Source organism: Bos grunniens, chromosome 5 (genome assembly GCF_055505025.1).
Source record: "Bos grunniens cultivar Pamir isolate PY7600 chromosome 5, Bosgru_T2T1.0, whole genome shotgun sequence".
In the NCBI taxonomy this organism is placed as follows: Eukaryota; Metazoa; Chordata; class Mammalia; order Artiodactyla; family Bovidae; genus Bos; species Bos grunniens.
Genome location: NC_141169.1, coordinates 114,099,299 through 114,121,862, shown reverse-complemented (window position 1 = coordinate 114,121,862; position 22,564 = coordinate 114,099,299). Strand labels below are relative to the sequence as shown.

General features: G+C 44.1%; 1 protein-coding gene across 5 annotated transcripts in view; it reads right to left on the bottom strand.

The window, feature by feature from the left end:
- MEI1 (meiotic double-stranded break formation protein 1) overlaps positions 1-22,564 on the bottom strand; it is a 58,833-nt gene that overhangs the window by 14,069 nt on the left and 22,200 nt on the right. For all 5 annotated transcript variants that reach the window (XM_086403068.1, XM_086403065.1, XM_086403067.1 and 2 more), the window contains 9 exons: positions 22,210-22,351; positions 20,040-20,151; positions 19,209-19,269; positions 18,111-18,208; positions 16,266-16,434; positions 13,238-13,385; positions 9,319-9,594; positions 4,473-4,638; positions 1,591-1,695 (listed from right to left, as the gene is read on the bottom strand). In XM_086403068.1, coding sequence (XP_086259194.1) covers positions 1,591-1,695; positions 4,473-4,638; positions 9,319-9,594; positions 13,238-13,385; positions 16,266-16,434; positions 18,111-18,208; positions 19,209-19,269; positions 20,040-20,151; positions 22,210-22,351 — 1,277 coding nt within the window. The remainder of the gene's footprint in view (positions 1-1,590; positions 1,696-4,472; positions 4,639-9,318; positions 9,595-13,237; positions 13,386-16,265; positions 16,435-18,110; positions 18,209-19,208; positions 19,270-20,039; positions 20,152-22,209; positions 22,352-22,564) is intronic.

Genomic DNA, 22,564 nt, shown 5'->3' with positions numbered 1-22,564 from the left:
TGAATTCTTCCAGCAACAGGCACTCACCACCTTCCCAGGGGAGGTCTGTAGCTATCGATGTGCAGTTCCCTAAACTTGCCACATTCTCTCTCTCATACCACCTCCATCTAGCTAACACCTTTCCTCCGATTCAGCAATCAAGATTCAGCTCAAAGTTCACCTCCCTCATGAATTCTCCCTTAATCTCTCAAAGCAAGGTTAAATGCCTCCTCTACTCCGCCTGCCTCATCAGAGTGGTTACAACACTGTGGGGTAGACATCTACAGAGCACAACCCTTTCCTCCTGGGAATTACCAGACCTTGCTCCCCTGCCCCCTCCATCCTAGATATAAACCTACCTAAGTCTCCATTCACTTTTTTGGCAGCCATATCACACTTGACTTTACATGGCTCATGATCAACCAGACAACCAGGCCCCTCCCAACCATAGCCCCACCCTTGAACCACAGTCTTCTACTCTCAATGCTCTCAAATAAAACTATTCAAGAGTTATATGTAAATATATACTCATTTCACATATATGTTTCAGTCTTTTATGTCTTCCTATTAGAGGCCCTTTTGACAGCTGTTTTTGTCACACACAAACCTCCCTCCTGGCTGAGTGCCGCCTGATAAGACAGGCAGGCAATGACCAGCACCAGGCCAGGCTGGACACTGATCTTCTCATGAGGAGATCTGGGCTCCAGGCAGGGAAAAACCATACTACCCTGTGGCCAGAGGACACGACACTCCACAGGGACTGGAGACACATCATTTTTCCTAATAATTTCAAGCTTTCCTCAACAAATCTTCCTGAGGGTGCTGCCTATGAACTGGTGGCTGCATCAGCGAGCAATAAAAGATCCTAATAAGCTTTGGGGTAAGGGGAGAAAAAAGGCCTAGAGATCTGTGAACTGGATCATCAGATCCTGAGTCAGCTGCAGGGTGAGGTGGAGAACAAAGCTTGTGCCAGGAAAAATGAAGGATACACAGACAGTACCCACTGAAGGCCTACTCTGTGCCAAGCACCTTGTGGCATTCTACATTTAAAGTTACTCCTTACATCAACCCTAAAACAGTACACACTGTTATCTTACTTCTGAGGAACCAAAGGCTCACAAAGGCTAGAGGTTGCCCAAGGTTGCATACCTAGTGACTAAGCTGAGAACAAAATCAGGCCTTCTTGATTCTGGAGCTTGTCGCAGTGATTTGTTTTGGTTTTTGTTTTCCTAACATTCCCAGAGAACGAGCAGAAGATCTGGAAGGTCCTTTATCAAGAAGCCCATAGGCAATCAACCAGTCAGAGGACTGTGCGTTAGTTGATTACATACCCTGCAACCTTCCTCCCTCACGTTGCCTTTAAAAATGCTATGTTGAAATCCTTCGGGGAGTCTGGGGTTGTGGGGGGCATGAGTCCCCATTCTTGCATGGCCCTGCAATAAACCTTCTCACTCAAAAAAAGAGAGAGAAGCCCACAGGAATAGACTGACCCACCAGCTTCTTCCAAAAGGTGAAAGGGTGGAAGAAAGGAGCAAGGCCAGTGCTATGAGGGCCGACCCACAGCCTACCCAGCCCTGGGCCCTCAGGCACTGTTCCAAGCAACCAGAGCACCTTGGTGAAGCAGCTTCACGGCCATGCTGTCCAGTTCTTGCTCTGACTCGTTCCTCAGCTGCACTAAGGAGAGGAGGTTCAACAGCAAAGGCAAGTTCCCAGAGGCTGTTAGGAACAAGGAGAGCTGGTCAGGGGAACTTACAGACAGATCACCACCACCACCCAACCAGCAGTAAATAGTTCATTGGGCTTTACCCCTATTTCCTGTCTTCTTTATTTGGAAAAGGGGCAACTGACAGACTGAGTGCCAACTCTGGGTTGGGTAAGAGAATTCATTATCTCACTTAATCCTCTTTAAAATCATGGGAAGCAGGGACTGTCATTTCTATTTTATAGTTAAGAAAACTGAGGCCCAGAGAGGCTAAATGACATCTCCCAGGTCCCACAGCCACTGGCAGGGCCAGGACTTGAACTCAAATCTGAATCCAAAGCTCAAAGTCTTTCCACTATGGGTTTCCAAGAAATCTCATGATTCTTTTTTTTTTTCTCATGATTCTTAAACACTATTATCAGTTAGTTGTGGCTTCTCCTTCCCTGAAAAGGAAGGATTCAGCTCCTCCAGATCCCCTTAGCAGAAGATATTAAGAAGAGGTGGCACAGAGAAGAGAATACACAGAAGAACTATACAAAAAAGATCTTCACGGCCCAGATAATCACGATGGTGTGATCACTCATCTAGAGCCAGACATCCTGGAATGTGAAGTCAAGTGGGCCTTAGGAAGCATCACTACAAACAAAGCTAGTGGATGGGGATGGAATTCCAGTTGAGCTATTTCAAATCCTAAAAGATGATGCTGTGAAAGTGCTTCAGTCAATATGTCAGCAAATTTGGAAAACTCAGCAGTGGCCACAGGACTCGAAAAGGTCAGTTTTCATTCCAATCCCAAAGAAAGGCAATGCCAAAGAACGCTCAAACTACTGCACAATTGCACTCATCTCATACAGTAATAAAGTAATGTTCAAAATTCTCCAAGCCAGGCTTCAGCAATACATGAACCGTGAACTTCCAGATGTTCAAGCTGGTTTTAGAAAAGGCAGAGGAACCAGAGATCAAATTGCCAATAACCACTGGATCATCGAAAAAGCAAGAGTTCCAGAAAAACATCTATTTCTGCTTTATTGACTATGCCAACGCCTTTGACTGTGTGGATCACAGTAAACTGTGGAAAATTCTGGAAGAGATGGGAATACCAGACCACTTGACCTGCCTCTTGAGATAACTGTATGCAGGTTAGGAAGCAACAGTTAGAACTGGACATGAACAACAGACTGGTTCCAAATAGGAAAAGGAGTATGTCAAAGCTGTATATTGTCACCCTGTTTATTTAACTTCTATGCAGAATACATATCATGTGAAATGCCAGACTGGATGAAGCACAAGCTGGAATCAAGATTGCTGGGAGAAATATCAATAACCTCAGATATGCAGATGACACCAATCTTATGGCAGAAAGTGAAGAAGAACTAAAGAGCCTCTTGATGAAAGTGAAAGAAGAGAGTGAAAAAGTTGGCTTAAAGCTCAACATTCAGAAAACTAAGATCATGGCATCTGGTCCCATCACTTCACAGCAAGTAGATGGGGAAACAGTGGAAACAGTGTCAGTCTTTATTTTTTTGGACTCCAAAATCACTGCAGATGGTGACTGCAGCCATGAAATTAAAAGACTCTTACTCCTTGGAAGGAAAGTTATGACCAACCTAGACAGTATATTAAAAAGCAGAGACATTACTTTGCCAACAAAAGTCCGTCTAGTCAAGGCTATGGTTTTTCCAATAGTCATGTATGGATGCAAGAGTTGGACTATAAAGAAAGCTGAGCGCAGAAGAATTGATGCTTTTGAACTGTGGTGTTGGAGAAGACTCTTGAGAGTCCCTTGGACTGCAAGGAGATCCAACCAGTCCATACTAAAGGAGATCAGTCCTGGGTGTTTACTGGAAGGACTGATGTTGAAGCTGAAACTCCAGTACTTTGGCCACCTGATGTGAAGAGCTGACTCATTGGAAAAGACCCTGATGCTGGGAAAGATTGAGGGCAGGAGGAGAAGGGGACAACAGAGGATGAGATGGTTGGATGGCATCACCAACTCAATGGACATGAGTTTGGGTAAACTCCAGGAGTTGGTGATAGACAGGGAGGCCTGGCATGCTGTGGTTCATGCGGTTGCAAAGAGTCGGACACGACTGAGCGACTGAACTGAACTGAACTGAGATCCCCTTAAACATGCCTCCAAAACCCCGTCCTCAACAGAAATGAACCAAATGAGCCATAGTTCTCCACCCACTTCCTCTTAATTGCTTGAAAATTTAAAAGTTCAACTTTCTAAGAGTAGGAAAAAAAACAGACTAATCCCAGCCTTTCACACTATACCAAATATCAAGCTTCTGTGACTCCAGGGAGTCCCATTCCGGATTTGGAAACCATCCTTTTAGATCTCACCAGGAGCTCCAATCCATCACAGATCCGCCCCCTCCCTTGCCCCTGCTGGCTGTTGCTGCATCCTACACCTCCCCAACATTTACCGCTTCTTTCTTCCCAACTAGGGGCTGCCATTCTTGTGACAAATAGCTCTGAGCACATGCTTCGCAGGGTGGGGATAGGCATGCATGCATCAAACACACCCACCCATGCAGACATGAAACATAAGCACACTCAAACCACAGACACACACACAGACACACACACACAAGTATGTTGAGTACCCACTCTCCCACAAGAGGAAGGAGATAAAAATTTCTCGCTTAATGCCCCATTGGCCGGACTTTTCTTTTGCAGAGAAAACTCCAATTCTCTCTCCCTGAGCAGACCTCATCACAGTAGAGATGCCCTCTCCTGCATGACCTTCCCTCAGGTCTAAACATGCCTCCAGCAGCTACAGGCTGACCTCCTGAGGGGGAGGACCCATGCTCCACCAGCAGATGCTGTAGGATCATCAGGAAGTGGCCTCGGATGAGACCGCCCACTTGGACATCTTCATTCCTCCTCAGAAAGGTCTTCAGGACGATCAGTACCTTGCGGGCTATGTCCATGGGACTGGAACAGATGAGGTCCTGAGCAGGAGAGAAGGAAGCCAGAGCTCAGAGGGCATTATAGTTGGGGACAGTTGAGCAGTGAAGAAGAGGGGCTGGAGAAGGGCCCCAAATGATGCTGTCACAGAACCTGGGGAAGGAAGCACTTACTCAGGACCTACCATACATCATCCTGTCAAACAAGTCCATCCTAAATGGAAAAAAACAGAGGCTCAGAGAGATTGTGTGATGTGCCAAAGCCCACATAAACTAGTAAGTGGCACAATTAGGATTTGAATCCCTGGTGGCTCAGATGGTAAAGAATCTGCCTACAATGCAGAAGACGCTGGGTCAGGAAGATCCCCTGGAGAAGGGAATGGCTACCCACTTCAGTATCATTGCCTGGAGAATCCAATGGACAGAGGAACTTGACAGGCTACAGTCCCAAGGATAGGACTTGGATCACAAAGAGTCAGACATGACTGAGTGACTAACATACTCCCAACTCCAAGCCCAGAGATCTTTCTACTAAGGGGGTGGGGGTGGAGATGTCACAGGGCAAGCACAGGATGGGTTAGGACAGATTCAGGACACAGGAAGAGAAGCAAGGACCAGATCAGGCCCCGTCTCCACCATGGCATCTGGCTATTTCTGCCCCAAGGAGTAAAGGCCTTGGTTTCAGAAGGCTGGAAAGAACATTGCTTTTTATTTGCTTTCAGAGTTAATAAGTATATGTTAAAGGGGAAGTCAGCAAAAGCTACACCAGAGACTATCCCATTGAGAGTTCCTGTCACCTTCCAGCTCAAACAGGCCAATTCCTTTTGAAAGGGCAGAGGGGGCTGGGTGCCACGAAACCAGTGTCACACACAGACTCCTAGCTCCTGACACACAGAACCATGATTACAGGCTACCGGCCAGACAAACCCAGATGTGCTGATCACTGGGTAGCACGGGGGTGTCTGTGCTTGGCTCTCTAAAAACCCCCACAGCTGCCAGAGAAACAACTATAATACTGATGAAATAATTCATATTTTATGGTACAATGAGAAACATTTAAACATAAAATTTTTCTTTGCTAGCTTGGGCCTCTTCCTCCCCTTTTAGTGTGTATTGTGCATCTGAATTAACCAGACCTCTTTAGGAGACAACATTCTTTCTCAATCTCATCAAGGGTCACAACTCGTAAGTCTTTAGGGGATAACTTCCTTCCTAACTCTGCAAGGGACCATGATGACCTGTGATCCACTACTACCTTTGTATGTATAGATTTAAATTGTGTAAATGATCAATAATATGTCATTTAACCATTTGTCTCAAAAACTTAAATCACTGTGCTTTGACCTCTTATGGGCAGGACAGTCCTCGGAGCTTTTTATTTTACTTTCTTAATTTATCTTTTTGGCCACACCACATGGTTTTCAAGATCTTAGTTCCTGGACCAGGCATGGAACCTGTGCTCCCTACAGTGGAAGCCGAGTCCTAACCACTGGACTGCCAGGGAATTCCCCTCAGAGATTTCTGAAAGACTGTCTAGCAGATTATAATTCTTGGGTTGGCTCAAATAAATTTGCCATTTCCTTCTGAGACAGACTGTTGATTAATTTTTATTGACAACATCAATAGCAATCACTCAATCAGGACCTAATAATGTCAGGTATTGTTCTGTGTTTAAACTGTAGTTACATGTTTATACATTATCTGTATCTTCATAACTCTTCCTAGTAGGTGTCACTCCAGTTATTCAAAGCAGCAAACTGGGACAGATTAACTAGTTTGCCAGTCAAGAAAGCAGGGGCATTATAAATTCTATAGCCACTATGATTTAAGGAAGGGCAGGGATGAGGTTGGCTTCATCTTTGTTACCTTGTAGGGATTTGGTTGGGAAGATCCCCTGGAGTAGGAAATGGCAACCCACTCCAGTATTACTGTCTAGAAAATTCCACGGACAGAGGAGCTTGTCCATGGGGTTGCAAAGAGTTGGACATAGCATGCACATACACATACACACAGAGACTCAGAAAACATCTCTGGAAGGAGAGGCTCTCAGAATAAGGCTAAAGGGAATTTCAGTTCATTTCCATCAACCTTTTTACTTTATAGAGTATGAGGCTGAAGCCAGATGAGGTGTGATTTGTCTAAGGTCACAGGACCCACAGCCAAACTAGTTTCCTAGTTCTGCTCCTTTACCAGCACATGGCTGCCTGACTGCCAAAGCTGGTCTCTTAGAAACCTAAGTTAGTGAATGTTAAAAGTGCCAAAGGAAGGGGGCTACTTAGATATTTGGCAGCTGTGATGAATGCCAGGGGAAAGGGTGCACCCCACCCTATAGGTGAGTGAGGAGGCTCTGGGTGGAGCACGGCCCCCTCTGAAGCCTCTCCTGTCCAGAGTCGTCCAGAACTCTCTGGGACTGGGCTGACCAGAGGGACACGGCCCAAGCAGGGAACAAACAGAGCTTCTATGACATCACTGTTTTTTACATACAAACAACCCACGTGAAAGACCACCCGTTGGTAAGAGTGGCAATTAACAGCTTTGTTTTCAGCTGTTAATTACCCACATCAGAAACAGAAATTGGTACCAACACATATTTTTAGACTCATTCCCCTCCTGCAGCTAGAAGCTGGGAAGCAATGGTAGGAATTATACACGTGAACAAACAACAAAGTTGTTCCTTGCTCTTCTTTCTTAACACTGATGTTTCTAGGATATAATTTAGTAAAAAACTCATTAATTTAGGCTCTGGTCATGGTCATGACCTTTGTTAGCTATATGACCTTCAGAATTCAATAAGTCTTCCTTCTTTTTTAAAAAACTGTTTACTTATTAGGCTGTGTCATGTCTTTGTTGTGGCTTAGTTGTCAGGTGGAATGTGGGATTTTAGTTGCTCAAGCAGGGTTCAAACCTGTGTCCCTTGCATTGGAAGGCAGATTCTTAACCAATGGACTACAAGGGAAGGCCCTCAATAAGCCTTTCTGAGATTAAGATTCTTTATCTGGTTCAGAGTCAGTCAGGAATCAGTGAATGATAGTCTACTGTGTATAGCATACCACGAGTGCTCCTATATATTCTTTCATTTATCCCCATGTTATCTCCATTTTAGACATGAAGAAACCAAAGCTTAGAGAAGACTTCTTTCAGTTGTTAGGTGTTTGTTATATCTGAGTCCCTCACTGGCCCATGGGCCAGGAACTAGGTCTAATTCTTCCCTGTGCTCAAACAAACAGCTCTCCTATTAGATGAAACCCTGAGTCAGGGCTGGTTTCTCTCTTGTCCTTAGATTTAGCTCAGTTTACTGGAAAAAACAATAGGGAATCAAAACCTGGGTTTTAATCTTAGCTCTTGTGACCTTGGGCAAATCTTTCCAAAACTATTTCTTAATCTGTTTAAAAAGAAAAAAATAAGATACTATGATTAGTATCTTCCTCAGAAGATCTGAATTTTTTCTTTTTTGAAAGACTTAGATCTATTCAGATCCCTAACTCAACAGGTCAGCAAAGGTTTATAAATACTTACGTGTGAGGAACTGACCCTGAATACTTTATCTGGCACAGAAAATCCAGCATCTTAGCTCTGTCCATGGCTACTCTGTGTCCTATCTTGTTTTCTTTCCTTATGCATTAATGGTTTATTTTTAACCCATTCCTTATTCTCTTTTCTTCCTATCCAAGGAAGAATTTGAGCCAAAGCATGAATGTGGCCCCTATCAAATCAACACATGTGAGATTTCACAAAATGACAGATCTCAGGGACAGAGGGTGAAGATTTAAGTCTGAGTGGGGGTGTGTACGTGTGAGTGTGAATATGGACAGAAGGTGACTAAGGATGTGAGATATACAATATGCAGGTGTTATTTCCACCATAGTCACTCCAATAAAATTAGGAAATCATATTTATTGATGATAAGAATATCAAAAGAACACCCACTCTCCTCTAAAGGGCTGTGTCATTCTTCTAGGACTAAGGGACAGGGGGCAAGTAAGTGAACTGGCATTGAAGGCAGGGGTTCTAAACCACAGTGGCAGTTTGGGATCTGCCACTAGTCACATTAATTGGTCACTATATACAAATTGTCAACTGTGTAAATAATTTACTTTTAAAAAATATATATTATAGCAGTTATCTCTATAATAATAAAGAAAAATAGATGGAATTAAAGCCAGTGTGTGAGAAACTGCAAACAAGTAGCTTCCTTATCTAACTGATGAACCTGACAGAAATTATAGGAATGTCTTACTTCACACAAAAAAATCATTGGAATATGCAATAAACTCCTGATAAAAAAAATTCTGGGTATGCCCAAAGAAGAGTGTTGCACGTTTAACATTATCTTGAGAGTTATGACAGAAAAGAGGCTGAGTCCCTTTGCCAATCAGACATCTGCCACTACATGCCCCAGGGGTCCCCTGTAACATCAAACCCTTGCTAACAGAATATACTTAAGACAGGGAGGTGAGAGGGAATGGTGACAAAGGTCAGCATTTCAGAGGTATATCCTCTGGGGACTAGAGGGGCACATATCTCTCAGTGAGCAGACATCCATCAGACTTAGGAAAGGGTATGGATTTACCAGGCACGTGCCAGTTGAAAAGACCTCCTACTAACATGGAAACAGTGATAAGTCCAGAGTTGGGTAGAAGCAGCTTCAAGGGCCTCCTGACCTCAGGAAACCAGCTCCCAGCTCCCACCACCTCTGACTGTAGAAATGAGCAAGTGGTCACCTACTAGCAAAATGAGTAGGATGCTGGGGCTGCTCCTAAGTATGTGAAACAGGGCTGCTACGCTGGCGGGAAGGGTGGGCTGCCCGGCAGACGGGACACTGTCCAGCTCCTCATAGCTGCTCTCTTCCCAGGAGAACCAAAGTTCCAGGACATGGTGCCCAAACCTCCTCATCAGCTCTGGATGCAGCAGGAACAACCTGAGCAGGAGCGGATGGTGGGTGTAGACTCGGTGCAGGTCTGGGGTGTCCTCTAGGAATTTTCTGATGGCACCAACCACAGCCTGGAGGCAAAGAATAAAGAGGATAAATACACCTTGTAGAGGGCCAAGAGACTCCAATCCCCAACAAATAGAGACAGCCAAGATGTAACTGGGAAAAAATGTACTGGCTTCTCAGGGGTCCAGGTTATTTTCACTGGCACCCTCCAGCAAAAAGAAAACCTCACTGTGCTTACCTTGTAACAGTGGCCCTCAACTCGGGTGATTTCACTCCCCAAGGGACATGTAAAAATGTCTAGACTGTCTAGATTGTTGACTGTCTTGATTGGGAGAGTGCTAGTGGCACCTAGTGTGAGAAAACAGGAATCCTGCTAAATATCCTGCAATGCACAGAACAGCCTCCCACTGAAAAGACTGTGCAAAATGTCACCAGTGCCATGGCTGAGAAACCCCACTCTATAATGACACTTAGCACAGTGTGTCACAACTGTCAGCGTGGATGTGTCTACCTACCACACTAGACTTCAGCTGTCTGAGGGCACAGGGCCTGGCACAGAAACAGCAAAGAGCAGGTGTGTTAAACCATTTACTAAACCTCTCTCTTCCCTGCTGCACATATAACAAAGCTCAAATTCCTGAGCGTGTTACTCTCCTGATTTTACGCTCCATAGTTTTGACTCTTCACTTGGGTCTTTCATCCATTTTGAGTTCATTTCTGTGTATGATATGAGCTAAGGGTCCAGCTCCATTCTGTTGCATGTAGATATGCAACTGATTCCAACACTATTTATTAAAAAGGCAGTTTTTCCTGTGCTGAATTGTCTTGTTGTTCTTATAAAAATATATGGGTTTATTTTCGGGGTTTTTGTTTGTTTTCAATTTTGACCTGAGGGACCTTAATTCTTCCACCAGAGATGGAACCCAGGTCCCGGCAGTGAAAATGCTGAGTTCTAACCACTGAACAGACAGGGAATCCCCTCTGGGTTTATTTTTGGACTCTCAACTCTATTCGGTTGATCTGGATGTCTCTCCTAGACATATTTAGAACCACACTGTCTTGATTACTCTATCTTTGTAGTAAGTTTGAAATGAAGAAGTGTGAGTCCTCCAAACCTGATCTTCTTTTTCAAAATTATTTTGGCTACTTTGGGTCCCTTTCATTTCCAAATAAATTTTAGGATCAGCTTGTCCATTTCAAGACAAGGAAAAAAAAAAGAAGGCAACTAGAATTTTGATCAAGATTATATTGAATCTATAGAACAATTTGAGTATTGCCATTTAAACACTATTAAGTCTTTTTTCCTAGTTTTCAGTTCAGTTCAGTCTCTCAGTCGTGTCCAGCTCTTTGCGACTTCATGAATTGCAGCACTCCAGGCCTCCCTGTCCATCACCAACTCCCAGAGTTCACCCAAACTCATGTCCATCGAGTCGCTGATGCTATCCAGCCATCTCATCCTCTGTCATCCCCTTCTCCTCCTGCCCCCAATCCCTCCAAGCATCAGAGTCTTCTCCAATGAGTCCAACTCGTCACATGAGGTGGCCAGAGTACTGGAGTTTCAGCTTTAGCATCATTCCTTCCAAAGAAATCCCAGGGCTGATCTCCTTTAGAACGGACTGGTTGGATCTCCTTGCAGTCCAAGGGACTCTCGAGAGTCTTCTCCAACACCACAGTTCAAAAGCATCAATTCTTTGGCGCTCAGCTTTCTTCACAGTTCAACTCTCACATCCATACATGACCACTGGAAAAGCCATAGCCTTGACTAGACGGACCTTTGTTGGCAAAGTAATGTCTCTGCTTTTGAATATGCTATCTAGGTTGGTCATAACTTTCCTTCCAAGGAGTAAGCGTCTTTTAATTTCACGGCTGCAATCACCATCTGCAGTGATTTTGGAGCCCCCAAAAATAAAAGACTGACACTGTTTCCACTGTTTCCCCATCTATTTCCCATGAAGTGATGGGACCGGATGCCATGATCTTCATTTTCTGAATGTTGAACTTTAAGCCAACTTTTTCACTCTCCTCTTTCACTTTCATCAAGAGGCTTTTTAGTTCCTCTTCACTTTCTGCCATAAGGGTGGTGTCATCTGCATATCTGACGTTATTGACATTTCTCCTGGCAATCTTGATTCCAGCTTGTGCTTCTTCCAGCCCAGCATTTCTCATGATGTACTCTGCATAGAAGTTAAATAAGCAGGGTGACAATATACAGCCTTGACGTACTCCTTTTCCTATTTGGAACCAGTCTGTTGTTCCATGTCCAGTTCTAACTGTTGTTTCCTGATCTGCATATAGGTTTCTCAAAAGGCAGGTCAGGTGGTCTGGTATTCCCATCTCTTCCAGAATTTTCCACAGTTTATTGTGATCCACACAGTCAAAGGCTTTGGCATAGTCAATAAAGCAGAAATAGACATTTTTCTGGAACTCTCTTGCTTTTTCAATGATCCAGCGGATGTTGGCAATTTGATCTCTGGTTCCTCTGCCTTTTTTAAAACCAGCTTGAACATCTGGAAGTTCACAGTTCATGTATTGCTGAAGCCTGGCTTGGAGAATTTTGAGCATTACTTCACTAGCATGTGAGATGAGTGCAATTGTGCGGTAGTTTGAGCATTCTTTGGCATTGCCTTTCTTTGGGATTGGAATGAAAACTGACCTTTTCGAGTCCTGTGGCCACTGCTGAGTTTTCCAAATTTGCTGACATATTGACTGAAGCACTTTCACAGCATCATCTTTTAGGATTTGAAATAGCTCAATTGGAATTCCATCACCTCCACTAGCTTTGTTCGTAGTGATGCTTCCTAAGGCCCACTTGACTTCACATTCCAGGATTGAGACATTATTAACATATAACATTGTATAAGTTTAAGGTTTCCCTGATAGCTCAGGTATGGGCTTCCCTTGTGGCTCAGCTGGTTAAGAATCCTCCTGCAATGCACAAGACCTGGGTTCAATCCCTGAGTTGGAAAGATCCCCAGGAGAAGGGAACAGCTACCCACTCCAGAACTCCAGCTTGTATAGTCCAGTCACAAACAGTCGGACACGACTGAGGGACTTTCAAGTTTAAGAGATACAACATAATCATCTGATAAATGTATATATTGTGAAATGATTGCTCCAGCCCTAAGAGTTTATAAACAAGCTGGAGGGAGAAAACCTGTAACATATAACCTTATCAAAGTAATCCAAGAGCAGCCTGGCTAACAATGATGTAGGTTTCAGCAATACATTTTGTTTCATAAACTGTTATCTGTAGACATCTCACACCTTTTTCCTCTTGCACAAACCAGAGGCGGTACTAAGAAAACAGCCTTTAACCTAATTGACCTTTATAACTTAGGTTAATTAGGACCTAATTAACTTAGGTCCACAGCATGCAGGATCCTTCTTCTCTAACTAGGGATCAAACCCATACCCCCTTTAGTGGAAGCATGGAGTCTTGACCACTGGACTTTGGGGGAAGTCCTTAAGTCTTGATTTTCTTATCAATAAAATAAAAACAGTAATCTCTACCTCCCAGAACTGATGAGAGAACTGACTAAGTTACACGAGCTCTGTATGTGTCAGCACTTTGTCTCCCTCTAGTCCCCTAACACACACTGTCTCTCTGCCACCCAGCATCTCTATATATACACCAAAACAGTCTTCCGAGGAACCATGATGAAGAGGAGCAGGAGAAGGAGGAAAAGCCCCAGGTGTTTTGGTCCATACCTCATCTAAGGCATCATCTTTGTCCTGGCAGATTGCAAGCAGATAGATAGAAGCTCTGAAGACCACGAGTGGAGGGCGTTCACCCTGGTCCTGCAGAGATAGGAGGAAGCTTTGCACAGCCATGAATAACTTCGTCTTTGAGACAAACCTGTCAACCAAGGACAGTCTGAGTGAAAAAGGCAGAGATGGCTGTCCCGCCTGGCCACACCCTCCCTCTGCCCTTCTGTCCCAGCATGTCCACAGCCTAATGACATCTTGCACAAAGAGGGTGCTGTACATACTTAACAAAGCACTGTCACACATGCACAGCACATAGTTCTCTGCTTTGTGCAAGGATCTGTTAGAGGACAGAGACTCCTCACTCACACCTAGAAGGTAAAGCATCAGGCAGCTGGACCAGCAGTGTTAAAAAGAAGGGTGCTACTTTGGGGGTTCAGGAGGCCCTGCTCTGACGCCAGTTCACCCTTCTCTTCTCATATTTATCACTAAACATTTGTGTGTTCAATGGGCTCCTTTCTGGGGAAGGGAGATTTCTACACTTGTACATGCAAGGAAAATGGGGATGAGGAGGAGACCAACTTCACTACATGTCCTTTTATGCTTTTTAAATTTTCTACCATGGGTATGTCTCACCTATCAGATTAAGACTCTGATAAACATTTTAAAATAGGTAATACTAAATGCAATGTGGTATCCTGGATTGTATCCTAGAACAGAAAAGGGACAGTACACGAAAACTGGTGAAATCTGAATAAAGTTTAGTTAATAGTATTGTACCATCATACATATGGTCAAATGATTTTCAACAAGGGTGCCAACACCATTCAGTGGGGAAAGGACAGTCTTTTCAACAAATGGCACTGGAAAACTGGATTTCCACATACAAAAGAATGAAGTTAGAATCTTACCTAACATGATAGAAAAAAATTAACCCCAAATATAAACACACTTAAATGAAAGACTTAAACCTATAAAAAAAATTTTAGAACGAAACATAAGGCAAAAGTTTCATGACATTGAATTTGGCAATGAATTATTGGTTATGACACCAAAAACACAGGCAATAAAAGAAAAAAATAAACTGGACTTTATGAAAGTTTTAAAAGTTTGTGCATCCAAAACCACTATCAACAGAGTAAAAAGGCAACCCACAGAATGGTAGAAATTATTTGCAAATCTAATAAAGAATAATATCCAGAATATATAGATAACTCCTAAAACTCAATAACAAAAACACTCAAACAATCTGAATCAAAACTAGACAAAAGATTTGAACAGACATTTCTCCAAAGAAGATATACAAATGGCCAACAAGCACATGAAGATGCTCAACAACAAATGACAACAGAAAAAATAGACAAATTTCATCCCCCCAAAATTTCTTTAATTAGATTTAATCAAAATTTAAATTAAAAGACACTTGCTCCTTGAAAGAAAATCTATGACAAACCTAGACAGTGTATTCAAAGCAGAGACATTACTTTGCCAACAAAGGTCTGTATAATCAAAGCTATGGTTTTTCCAGTAGTCATGTATGGTTTTGAGAGTTGGACCATAAAGAAATCTGAGTGCCAGAGAATTGATGCTTTTGAACTGTGGTGTTGGAGAAGACTCTTGAGAGTGCCTTGGACTGCAAGGAGATCACATCAGTCAATCCTAAAGGAAATCAACCTTGATCACTGGAACGACTGATGCTGAAGTTGAAGCTCCAGTACTTTGGCTGCCTGATGTGAAGAACTGACTCATTGGAAAAGACCCTGATGCTGGGAAAGACTGAAGGCAGGAGAAGGGGATGACAGAGGATAAGATGGTTGGATGGTATCACCGACTCAATGGACATGAGTTTGAGCAAGCTGCAGGATTTGGTGATGGACAGGGAAGCCTGGTGTGCTGCCGTCCACGAGGTCACCAAGAGTCGGACATGACTGAGCGACTGGACTGAACAAAATCAAAACCACAATGCAAAAACCACTTCATAACCACTAGGATGGCTATAATCAAAAAGATGGACAAGTCTTGACAAGGACATGGAGAAACCGGAACCCTTGCTCAAACATTGCTGGTGGGGCTGCAGCTCCTCTGGAAAACAGTTTGCAAGTTCCTCAAAATGTTACCCATAGTATTACCATATGACTCCTCAATTCTAAACCTGGTGTATACAGAAAAGGAATAGAAAACAAGTACTCAAACAAACACATGTACACACATATTCACAGCATTACTATTCATAATAACCAAAAGGTAGAAACAGCCCAAATGCCCATCAATGAATGAAGGAATAAACAAACTGTAGTGTATACACACAATGGTATTCAGCCATGAAAAAGAATGAAGTACCAATTCCTGCTGCAAACATTACGTTTACTGGATGAATCTTGAAAACATTATGCTCAGTGGAAGGAGCAGGTGCAAAAGATCACATACATACGACCACATCTACCAGAAATGTTCAGAATAGATAAGTCCATAGAGACAGAATGCAAGTTGCCAGAAGCTGAGCAGAAGGAAAGGGGAGTGACTGCTTAAAGGATAAGAGGCTTTACTTTGGAGTGATGGAAATGTTTTGGAACTAGACAGAGATGGTGGTTGCACAACACTGTGAATATACTCAATGCCACTGAGTTGTCCTCTTTAAAATGGTTAACTTAGCTATGTAAACTTTACCTCAATAATTTTTTAAAAGCTTAATGAAAAATAGTACTTTGATTTTAAATTTTAATAAATTGTATAGTAATTCTTAAAACCAAAGTAAACTAGTGACTTTTTTTTTTTGGTGCATAAACAACACCCTCAGGGATATCAAGGAATTCTCATCAGCATTCGAGGCTCTGTCCTTCACTCCTGAGACTACCTGTCTCTCCAAACTGTGAGCCCCTCAGGAATACATGCCATTTTTCACTTATCTCCATGTCCCCAGTGCTCAGCACCAGGCCTGGAGAGGATGCCTCTGTAAATAGTTATTGAACTGAACCTGGCTACAGATGTAGCTTCCAGAACCAACTGTCAGTCACCAGCTCTGAGCACTGACCTGTCCTCGTGAATGTAGGCCAGGTAGAAGAGGAGCAGGATGCAGTACTGTCTCTGGCGAGCAGCTTCCTCCACGTACTGGCGATCCGACAGGAGAGCAAGGCTTTCAGGGCCCCTGCTGCTTATCTGGGGCAGCCCGTGCTGCAGGAGCTCAGACACTGCACAGAGCTCTGGGGAGGGAACAGGCCGGAGAAAATCACACAAAGGACAGAGGAGAGCAGGTAACGGTCACATGCGTGTCTGTACATACAGAGTACTGCACAGGACAGCAAGGATACACACAGGAGAAAAGGCAATCAGTCTCTTCTCCCTCTCTTAGTCTCTCAGGAAAGACTGAAGGTAACATGTGGAAGGACTTGGATACATTCATCCACTTGACAATGTCCACTGAGTGGCTATTCTAGGCCAGGCTATGACACACAGGCCCTACCTCCTGGCGCTGGCAGCTGGTGGGAAAAAAATAGATAATGAGACAGATAATTGCAGGACATGTGATCAGTGCCATGTTCAAGTGTGGAAGAGAGTGACTCATGCCACCTGCGATGGGGAGGGCAAGCTCAAAGAGGAGGGAACCGTGAACGGTGAACAGAAATCAGGCAGAGAAAGGAGAGAAGAGGTTTGCCAAGCCAGGAAGCAAGGTGTTCAGCAGCCTGGAAGGACAAGAGGACGTCATGTTTAGGGGGCGGCAAGGAGTTCAATGTGACTGGACCATCAGTGAAAAGATGTGGAGTATCAAGGGTTTAGGAACTGGGTGATGTAATTTGTAGGTAGCCTGTGAAAGACCTTGAACAAGGAGTATAGAATGTGGATTTTAACCTGAGGGCAGATTCCTACATTTCTTATGAAACTTCTGTTTCTTACAAGAAAGAACATTTGAATACCAAAAGAATATGAAAGAAAAGGACCTCAAGAGCTTAAGTTTTGAATAAACTCAACTTCATGGAAAATTCACTACATTACCCTACTTTCCAAATTTCACCAGACAGACCAGAGAAAACTCCATCACTGTCAAACAATGCCTGATAGACTGCTGATTGGAGATGACTGCTGAAGGCCAGGGGAGTTGAGATGTTGACATGGGGAGTTGAGACGTCAACTTGGCTTTTGGATAGACCCTCCAGCAGTCGGTGAAGACTGGTTGGAGGATGAGAAACTGAAAGCAGGGGGCCAAGTTAGAGGTCACATGAAAGGGTCCATCCTGCCAATGCAATGCGCCTATAGCCAAGTAGAGCATGAGATGGAATGTGCCACTGAGACATGGCAGCAATCAGGTCAGGTTTCCTAATTCTAAGTTTATTGCTTTTTCCACCAAAGCACACTATGATCATTGTGATCATAACAAAATTAATATCCTTGAGCCTCGCACACCCACCTGCCCTTTCTCCTGAAATGTAAAAGAAAGATGCAGTCTGCATGTAAGTAAGGTTGGCTGCTCTTCCTGGTGCCCCGAGATATAACAAGATATCTGGGTCTCAGGGTCTGAGGAGGCAGAAGTGGGGCTCCTCCTATCCAGTCAAGAGAGAGAACTGGCCAGCAGCAGGGGACTGGTGCTGGTAAGCACAAGAGGCTGCTGTGATGTGGCTGCCACCAGGGCAGAAGTCATCACGCCATTCCCTATGCAGGCCAGACCACACCTGGATAGGCAGAGAGCTGATCTATTATCTCACCTCCCTCCCTAGGAAGCAGCTTATAGGTCCATCGTTCCATGATTCCATGGTTCTTCTGGATAGCTTTAGGCAAAGATTTCTTATTACTGTACTGACTTATGACTCAGCCAATCAGCAAGACATCCAGACACTAAGACACTACCATGGACATCATAAGTGGTCAAACTACAGCATCTTACCTTCTTGGGAAGGTGGTCCTGTCTTCTCTGGAGCTGAGAAGAGGCTGATGCACATGTAGTACAGGAAACTGGAACACACCTGATTCAGGGCTGAGTGACTTAGTGGGAGGAGAGGAAGGCAGAAAAAGAGAGAGGACATTGCTACTCTGGCTGGGACAGCATTATCTCTGCCAGGTACTGAGGCACCACTGCTTTGTACCAGAGACCAAGGAAATTCTAACCATGGCCCTGGTAGAGAAGGTCGAAGGTCTGGAGGTGGCTGTGAAAAGTAAATATGGAACCTGCTGCCCACAGGTGTAACTTAGTCACTTGGCCCATATAGGTATTCACGAAAAATTTCCTGAAAAAAATAAGTCAAAGTGAGCTACTAAGCTCCAAATTAATAAAACATATAAAGAGAATGTGCTCCTGGGTCAGGAAGGGGCTAGCAAGTACTAGAAAAAGGGGAAACTGTTGAACCCAAAATGGGTGATTCAGGAGAATTACAAACATCCAAAACTGTGAATCTGAACCCAGGTGGATCCCTGTATTCTCTCCTGAACATCAGTTGTTCTATCCAGAGATATGGAAGGAGGGCTAGATACTCCACTGAGGTTACCTTGAGGACTGTAGGCAGTAACAAGTGGAATCTGCCAAGCAAATGCAGAAACAGGTAGCAAGTCAGAAATGGGAAGGCTGCTCCAGAAACCTAATGAGAGAGATTAAAGCAGCAACCTCTCTACTCTGTATAAGAGAGCCTCTCCTCTGGAATTGCTGGCCTGGCAGCAAACAGGACATGACCCTCTTGATGGGCACGGCATCAGTTACCCTGTGAGGGCCTCAGCTTCCTGGTCTGTAAAATGAGAGTTAGACAAATGATCTCTAAGAGCCCTTCCAGTTTCGCTGCTAAAAGGTGCCCTTCTGAGTATCGCATGGAATGAGTCTTATCAGAACCAGATAAGTAAAAGCTAGAGAAGCCCATCCACCTCATACCATCAGGTGCTGAGCAATTCTGACACTGTGTCAATCCCTCCACAGTCCTATAACTAAACCACACCAGTCAGAAATTTCCACTTGTCCAGTCAAGAAGGACACTTGGCCCCTTGGGACAATACATACCTCAGGCCACTGCAGAACCTAGCCTTCAGTTCCAGGGCCAGTCGTATGAAGGATGAGGCAGCTTGCAAGAATTGGGAAGAAAGCAGAGAGTGGTTTAAGCCAGGCTTGTTACAGGGATTCCCAAGTCTGAGTGGTACTATTTTTGGAGTCACACAGACCTCGGTTCAAATATGCTCCATCGCTAACTAGTAACGTGACCCTGAGACACTTACCTTCTCTGAGATTCAGTTTCGATATCTATACCTCAAAGCCTGCTGCGAAACTAAGTAAGATATATGTATATAGAAGATCTAACAAATATTTAGCTCAGAGCAAGTGCTGAATAAAAATTCATCTTCTTTTCTGATGAACTTTCCGCATTAGCTGGTGACCTTGGCCCAGTCCCCTGCATTGCCTGACTCTCCCAGTCTCCCCCCTCCCACTCCACCCTGCTTAAAAATGACCACTGTCCTGCCCATCCCGGGGATTCTAGACAAGAGCTACCACTGCCCCAGCTAGTGTTGAGGATAATCTGTATTCTATCCTAGGGCTTTTGGTAGGGAATTAACTTCTCAGAGTTTCACAGCAACTTTCTGAGACAGCAGTTTAACCCATGGCTCTGAACTGGAACCTTCTTGACTCAGAGAAGTATCAATTAATTTGAGAACTGCCTTTAAAGACTTTTGATTGCTGGATGACATATCCTTCCACTCAACACTAGGCAGAGTGTGGATGTTGATTCTGAACGAATGAGTAACCCTCCACCCACAGGTTGTACTCTCTCTGAGTACCCTGAGCAACTGCCTAAGGCGCCAGCCCCCCTTCCAACTTCCATACTTGCTTGCGGCCTACCGAGCTTCTTGGAGAATTTCTCCTTCATGTGAGGGACGATGACAAAAAGGCTGTGCAGAACCGAGAGGAAAACCTCCATCACGGCTGGGTGAGTGGCCTGCTCCCAGTACCTCTGCAAAGAACCAAGAGGGAACGCATAGTCCACTAGGACTGAACCTCTGAAGAAGAAAGAGCATCAGCAAAAACTGCATCATCTAGCAGTAACAGTCTAAATTCTTTCATCTGATGGACACAAAAAAAAGCTCAGAGACCTGAAGTCACAAGCCTACATCCAAGGCTTACATCTGCCACTTAATAAACTGTGCAAGATTCGTTACTGCTCTGGGCATCTACCAAAGAGTAAACCAGGAATAACCACAAGCCCTACCTCCCAGAAACAAATGACATCTCACATGTAAAAAGCACTTTCTAAACTATGCATTATAGTGACATGAATGACACTCATGTTTCTAACATATAATAATACGCTTCACAAACTTCCTTCATGTTTATTTTTCATGTGATCTTTGAATAGAATCACAAGGCAGCCTGACGTGGTAGACAGAGTAGAGAAACTTGGGTTCTATTTCAAGCTTTGCACAAGGTCGCTGTGTGCCCTGGGTCAGTCACCCCCTCCCCTTTCACTGTTTCGGTTCCTCATGTATAAATAGCCAGGGCCTCAGGGATGTGGTTCTTACAGATACTTTTCATTTGGTTTTCAAACCAAGTTTTTTTCCAACTATAAAAGTAATACAAGATCATTAAAGAAAATGTATAAAATGCCAAAAAGTAGAAAGCAAGAATAACACCACAATTCTATAATCTAATTCTAGATCTAGCTCTAATACTTCATAAATCTAGGAGGAAGGCAGAGAAGGGAAAGAAACCAAAGTGAATGGCCCAACTATTACTGTTAGTGTGTGCCAATCAGGGTTGTAACCCATGGTCCCTGAGAGTTACCCTCCTGAAGACCCTGGTGTGCTGGCTCAAAGGCTTCTTCAAGGAAAAGAGGCTCTCCTGTCATAACCAGAGGATGCTCCCCTGCTGCCACCTACTGTTTCCAGTGGGTGTTTTGGAGGTTTCCTTTCCCAACTAACAGACTGTTCATAGGATGTCCAAAACTCAAACAGGACAAGACTCACCCAGGGTCATCCAGGCAGTCAACACTATGGATCCTGCTCTTCCTACCATCTTTGTCTCAAGTCAGCTCAAAACCAGGTCTCTTGAGAGTAGCCATCTCTCATGTTACAGAACTCACATATGTGCTACTTACTGAAACCTAAATTACATTGACTTGCTCTTTGCATGCTTAGTCACTCAGTCATGTCCAACTCTTTTGTGACCCCCCTGGACCACAGCCCACCAGGCTCCTCTGTCCATGGGATTTTTTAGGCAAGAACATCAGCCGTTTTTACTGGGCAGACAAAATACAAAGGTTCAAACCTCAGCACTGTCATATACTTGCTTTACAGCCATAGAAAAATCACTTTTAAGTTGGGGGAAATTATAGGACCTATTTCACAGGGTCAATGGGAGGGTTAAATTAAGTTCTGAATATAAGGCATTTATCACTTCATTAACATGCGCCAAAGAATTGATGCTTTTGATCTGTGGTGCTGGAGAAGACTCTTGAGAGTCCCTTGGACTGCAAGGAGATCCAACCAGTCAGTCCTAAAGGAAATCAGTCCTGAATATTCACAGGAAGTTCCAATACTTTGGTCACCTGATGCGAAGAACTGACTCATTGGAAAAGACCCTGATGCTGGGAAAGATTGAGGGCAGGAGGAGAAGGGAACGACAGAGGATGAGATGGTTGGATGGCATCACTGACTCGATGGACATGAGTTTGAGCAAGCTCTGGAAGTTGGTGATGGACAGGGAGGCCTGGCATGCTGTAGTTCATGGGGTCACAAAGAGTCAGACACTACTGAGCAACTGAACTGAACTGAAACATTACCGATTTATTATTTTATTACTACTACTTTCTACTTTTTAAGAGGCATCTATTAATCTATTGTTTACAAAAAAACACTGTACTGTGATTTTAAAACCAAAGGAAAAGTAGCTGCAAGAACAACACTGCTAAGACCCTCAGGAGATCTAGTTGAGTGTTGAGTCACTGTCCTGTGCCTCTCAGCCTGGCTTGCTTTCACGTCTTTCTCCTCCCCAAGATCCTTGCTGCCCAACCCACCATCACCATGGGGATACACAGGGAGTCACAGGCACTGAGGAGAAATTCTGAGAAGGCCTCCAAGGTGTCTTCTTTCTCAGCACTGGGAGCTGTGAATGGATTCTCCTGGGCTGAAGGCTCCCTCTGGAATTCCATAGCCAACCTGAGAAATAAATATGAGTATATTTACTACTGTCTATGCAACAAGGTCAGATTCATCCTCTTAAAGGGATTTCTGAGTTCAGGGCTCAGGGCAAGCATCCCCACCAGCGGACCTGGAGAAAACTCCGGAGGCCTCAGTGAGGGAGAACCTGGTCTTGGGCGCCCCCTCCAGCTTCGAGCTCCCTGCCCTCTCTCCCATAACACGTGACACTCC